The sequence below is a fragment of the Tyto alba genome, unplaced genomic scaffold (genome assembly GCF_018691265.1).
Source record: "Tyto alba isolate M040663 unplaced genomic scaffold, T.alba_DEE_v4.0 Super-Scaffold_42, whole genome shotgun sequence".
NCBI lineage: Eukaryota > Metazoa > Chordata > Aves > Strigiformes > Tytonidae > Tyto > Tyto alba.
This window is the reverse complement of record NW_024881318.1, coordinates 41,255,530-41,261,671: the sequence shown is the minus strand read 5'-3', so window position 1 is coordinate 41,261,671 and position 6,142 is coordinate 41,255,530. Positions and strand designations below refer to the sequence as shown.

Below are 6,142 nucleotides of genomic sequence, written 5' to 3'. Positions count from 1 at the left end.
ACTGTAATTTTAGCTCCAACGCCTTACCTTAGTTTATGGAAAAGCTCAGGACTGAGCAGACAAAAAGGTGCTTAAGAAGTTGCCTGAATCTTTCCACATCTGAGAACTTAAATCATTGTTCAACACTTGTATCAGTCTCTAGATCCCAGCTCATCTGTATCTACATTTAAATCATCTGACATTAGAATTAAAATAAGTATTGTTTTTACACATCTACATAAACAGCCAAAAAATGTACTGTACACACAAAAGTGAGTACGTATCACTAGAAAAGTGATATATAAGGTGGTTAAACAATCTCTTTAGGAACAGAAAGGTATTTGACTACTACATTTGTCTGATACTTAAAAAACCACTAGTTTTAGTACAGCTTATGTAGTGTGAGATTGAATTAATAAACATGCATATAAAACACAGTGTGGAAAAAAATTATACCTAAGTGCTAAAGATAGAAAAAGATAAATTATCCCTTCCGTTTGCCCACAGAACAGCTATGCTGGAGTCACAAAAACCTGTCCTGCCAGTATCTTCACCACCAGCTTCCTTTGCTGCATTCCCACACATCTAAAACAGTAGTAACTAACTTGCCCACCTCAGTCATTGAAAGTCAGTCTCCAGAGCAACATAGTATTTTGAATGAGATCACCTAGAAATAAAAATCCCATTAATTTCTCCAGCATTAGCACACAATAGGAGAAAGAGTCTCTCCACCACAGGCTATGTGTATACTTGCAGGTACAGCAATCCAGTAAGAATGGAACTATAGAGTGAAAGGATTCACAATGAGGACTCAACAGCCAACTTACCTGCCTTTCCGAGGCTTTTACTTCAAACCAGCTCTAGTTTAGTCCTGTGGGCTTAACACACGGAGCTGTAGAGTACACTGGAGTATTTAGAATAGAACAGTTCCAATTGGAAGGGACCTACAGTGATCACATAGTCCAACTGCCTGTCCACTCCAGGGCTGACCAAGTTAAAGCATATTATTAAGGGCATTGTCCAAATGCTCCTTAAACACTGACAGGCATGGGGCATCAACAACCTCTCCAGGAAGCCTGTTGCAGTGTTTGTCCAGCCTCAAATAAATGTTTCTTAATGTTAAGTCTGAACCTCACCTAATGAAGATCTGAGCCATTCCCACACATCTGGTCACTGGATCTCAGGGAGCAGAGACCAGCACCTCCCTGTCCACCTCCCCCTTCCTCAGGAAGCTGTAGAAAGCAATGAGGTTGCCCCTCAGCCTCCTTTTCTCCAGACTAGACAAGCCCAGAGACCTCAGCCACTCCACACAGGTCATGCCTTACAGCCCTTCCACCAGCTTTGTTTCCCTCCTCTGGATGCATTCAAGGACCTTCATATCATCCTTAAATTGTGGGGCCTGGAGCTGCACGCAGAACTCAAGCTGAGGCAGCACAAAAGCTGAATCCAGTGGGATAATCACTTCTTCTGACCGGCTGGTTACGCTGTGTTTGATGCACCCCAGGATGGGGTTTGCCCTCTGGGCTCGTGTTGAATTTCATGCCATTAATGATTGCCCAATGTTCCAATGTATCTAGATCCCTCCCCAAGGCCTCTTATCCCTCAAGAGACAGCACCTTCCAATTTAGTATCATCAGCAAACTTGTAAATGGTGCCTTCAACTCCTGCCTCCAGATTATTGATAAACATATTGAACAGAACTGGCCCTAGAATTGAGCCCTGAGGAACACTGCTGGTGACTGGCCACCAGCCAATTATAGCCCCATTCACTACATCCCTTTGAGCTCTGCCCTTCAGACAGTTCTTCACCCATCACACAGTGCACCTGCTCATCCCACTGTTGGACTACTTGTCCAGAAGGATGCTCTGAGGGACAGTATCAAAAGCCTTACTAACATCCAGAAAAACTACATTCACTGCCTTTCCTTCCACCACTAGGGCATCAGATTAGTTAGACAGGATTTTCCCTCAGCGAACCCATGTTGAACGTGCCTGATGATTGATTGCATTGTCCTTGAAATGCCTTTCAATAGCACCTAGTATTATCTTGTTCATATTTTTTTCTCAGGTAATGAGGTTAGACTAACAGTTCTGTAGTTTCCAGAGTCTTCCTTCTTACCCTTTTTTTTTAGATTGGAATAACATTGGCTAGCTTCCGGTCAGCAGGGACCTCCCCAGATTCCCAAGACATCTCCTCCAGTAGTCTGGGATGAATCCTATCAGGCCGCATGGACTTACGAAAATTCAATTGATACCACTCATCCAACTGGTCGTTTTACAATTTAACTGTTCACAAATGGAAAGTCACTGATCCTACATGTCCTCCAACTGAGAGGACTGGCAGACCAAGGTCTATCAGTATTATTAAAGACTGACAAAAAAAAAAAGCGCTAAATGCCTCTGCCTTTTCTTCATCCCTATTTGTCAGGTGACTATCTTCATCAACTATTGTCCAACAATTTCCTTAGATCTCCTCTTGCTCTCAACATACTCAGAAAATAATTTTTTGTTATCTGATCCATCACTGTCCAGTTTCAAGTCTAGATGACCGCTGGCCTTTTGTGTTTTCTCCCTACATATGGCAACAACAGCTTTGTAATCTTCCCGTGAAGCCTGACCTCACTTCCAGAGATCATACAATTACTTTTCCGCCTGAGTTGCAAGAAGAGTTCTCTGTTCAGCAAAGCTGGCCTTCTGCCCTGCTTGCTTGACTTTTTGGCACAATGGGATTGCCTGCTCCTGTGCTTCTAAAAGGTGGTTCTTTAATAAAACTGACCAGCTCTCATTGACTCTCAAGCCCTCAAAAGCAGATTCCCAGGGGACACTGCTAAATAGCTCCCCGAGCAGCTTAAAGTTTGCTCTCTTGAAGTCCAGGGTAGCAACTCTGCTGTCCTTCTTATTACACTGGAAAACTGAAACTCAACCACTTCATGATCACTGTGGCCAAGACAGCCACCTACCATCACATCCCCCATGAATCCTACTCTATTCACAAACCGGAAGTCTAGGAGGGCATCCTTCCTAGTTGGCTCACCTGTGACAAGAAGTTACCTCCTACAAATGTCAAGAATTTTCAAGACCTGCTTGTCACAGCAGTATGACATTCCCAGCTGATGTCCAGGAAGCTGAAATCTCCCGCTGGGACAAGAGCTACCAATCCAGAGATCTTTCCTAATTGCCTACAGAATAAATCATCAGTGCTATCATCTTGGCTGAGTAAACAATAAATAATAGACACCCACAGCAACATCTGCTTTGCTTTCCACTCCCCACTCTACACTTTCCTCACCCAGAGTCTCTAAATCATATCATCACTAACTGTAAGGGTTGTATAATCAAACCTCTCCCTTACACACAGTGCAACACTTCCACCTCACTTGCCCTGCCTGTGCCTCCTGAACAGCCTGTAGCCATCCATCCCAGCGCTCCAGTCATGGGACTCGCTGCACAAGTCTCACTAATACCAATGACATCATAACTCTGGGAATTGACTAATGCTTCCAGTTTATCCTGTTCATTTCTCATACTGTGGGTGTTGGTGTACAAGGATTAAAAATATGCTCCTAAACCCTCATTGCTCCCTGGAGCTGTGTTGTCAACCTCAGGCAGTGCTACGCCATCCCCTGGCTTACCTTTTCTATGGTATATCAGCATAGTTTAATTTGGATGTTTATATACTGTTCCACTATGTAAACTAAAACACAGCAAACTTTTAATCTGAATTAAATTGCTAATACACATGCAAACTCAGATGAGCAAAGTTTTAAGTTAGTTTGAAACAGTGCACTAGCATTAGTGGTCACAATCGTGAATAGAACTTAGCTACACAAAGCAGATAAGCAAGCACTCCTTTATTCCAGCACTGGGGAACACGGGGGATAGCTCCACCAAAGACGTGTTCACCAACAGGTACAAAGCACAACTTACCTATACACTTTTTCAGCAGAGTCATGGCTACATAAGATCAATAAAATTCATAAAGTTTAGTTCGACCTTAATAATGATTGGCTTTCAGTTATGTCACCTTACCTATATTCCTATTTGACAGAAATCACTGGTCATCTTTACTGATTGATTTGAATAGAATGAGGGGAGGGTAATTATCAGCATATTCATGTTATTTCCTGGAAATCATTAACATATGCAAATGTCTCTAATGCACGTGTGGTTATGTTGGACAAGGGTCCTCTGGTGGTCATCGACAGTCTTCATCACTGTGTCCGCTGACCGAACTCCATCCTTGCGCATGCTCATTTCAACTTTGGCCGATGCTCATTTCTTCTTTGGCTGATCTTCCAAACCCAACCCAGTATCTTCTGGTACCTATTGTTTTGACTCAAGATCCATAACCAGTACCAATTGTTTTAATTCAGAGTCCATAACGATTTGTACAGTGTTTAAGGCACACACCAGACTAGCTATCTATTCCTAAGGGCCTTCGTGTGCCTTATATTCTCATAGCTGCTATAACTCCATTTTAAAATCAAAATCAAATTCTAAACTAAAATCAAAATAATATTCTAGGATTCAAGCTATTTTCTTAAGGTAACTGCAACACTAGTACACCATTAAAACATGTGGCATATTTGGCTTTGTTAGAGGTTGCTTAGAAGTGCACTCAAATAGAAATGACATGGACCAAGATACTGACTCAGTGACAACTGCTTTCAGTGAGTCCTGTACATTCACTATTAGACTGTCTTCTCAGTATACACTACATAGAGAGCAGGTAATTATCGTTATTATACACTATTTTGGAAATATGAGTACTGCGTTAAATCTCCACACACCTAATCGCTGAAGAAATGTGTAATCACTGTGGGAAGCTCACTGCCATCCCACAGTAACTCTGTTAGGTGAGAAAAGCCTATGAAGAAGTCAGAGGAGAATTTCTTCTGCAGAGGAAATGTTATCAGTCCTGAAACAAAGAGTAATCCTGCAGTGGGGTGTGGCTTCTAGGTGTAGGGTGATAACAAGTCACAAAAGCTGGACAAAATCAACAATGTTCTCACTCATATCACTTTGGAAGACATTAGGGACCAGTCCCCAAGCAATTATATTCAGTTGATTTTTGTCTACTCTAGTGAGGAGGATTGTTAAATACAACCGCCCTTTTAAAGCCTGTTTTAGTAAGATTGCGAAGTGGAAAAGTTATCTATTCTTTCAGAAAGAGAAGAGCATTAAATAAGGAAAATGGCAGGGGCTAATCTGTTTAAGATGGCAAAGGTAGAAAAGAGTTGCTGCACTGTCCTTTTTGCCTAGAGGCAGAGAAAAACTCTCCCTATGTGCAAAGAAGGGTAAAGGAGACAAGTAAGTGGGAAGAAAACTGTAACCATCCTGGAGCTGGGAACATAGCAGCCATTAGGAGCATTGACTTTAACGATCTTGATAAAGCCGTTGCAAAATTGACAAGCATACCAAGCATTTCAATAACCCTGTTCACATTATATACCTTTAATGTGTTATCACTACTGTGCAAGATCATTGTGCTATACTAAAAAAGGGTTACTGGTTAAAAAATAATGCTCATTCAGAAGTCTATTATACTACAATTTACTTTAGTAAACTGGCTACATCCAAACAAATTTTACAAGGTTTTTTTTTCCCCACCCATTCCTACAAAGCTTTCATGAATTAAAAGGAATATTCCACTCCAGATTTTGAGGCCCCCAGGTGTCATTAAAACAACTCAATTGAAATGACTGAATATATATTTCTAATTTAGATTCAGCCCAGCTCAAATCATGCTAGGTAATTTACAGAAGAACACCACCTCATCACTGAGAACCAAAATACTATTTTTCATTTTATGAGTCTTTGGGAGGAGGTAAAAGGATAAAAAAAAAAAAAAAAAAAAATCCAAACTCCCAAAATCTTCTGACAGAAAATTTCTTTGAAATTGGTCTTCTTGATGCCTGAGTAGTAATATTATGCTTTCAACCATGAGCAGTTTCCGTCATTGGATAAGATACTGCATGCAGCTACCACCCATAAGCTTTAGTCCACACTGCTTTCTTCTTGAACTCTGCAAGAGATCTCAAGGCCAGAAGTGTAACTGTGAAAACAAGGACAAATTACATTAATTTGTGCCATCCACACTAGACAAGATGTAAGAATATTCTCCCTAGTCATTTTACTAACACAGGTATAGATTCACTCCTTT

At 41.1% G+C, this 6,142-nt stretch overlaps 1 protein-coding gene across 6 annotated transcripts in view; it reads right to left on the bottom strand.

Moving 5' to 3' along the window:
* Window positions 1-5,516: 5,516 nt before the first annotated feature.
* The window catches only part of FOCAD (focadhesin), a 134,268-nt gene continuing 133,642 nt past the window's right edge, over window positions 5,517-6,142 (bottom strand). For all 6 annotated transcript variants that reach the window (XM_042804595.1, XM_042804600.1, XM_042804599.1 and 3 more), the window contains one exon: window positions 5,517-6,034. In XM_042804595.1, the coding sequence (XP_042660529.1) occupies window positions 5,961-6,034 (74 nt within the window). In that variant the 3' untranslated portion in view covers window positions 5,517-5,960. The remainder of the gene's footprint in view (window positions 6,035-6,142) is intronic.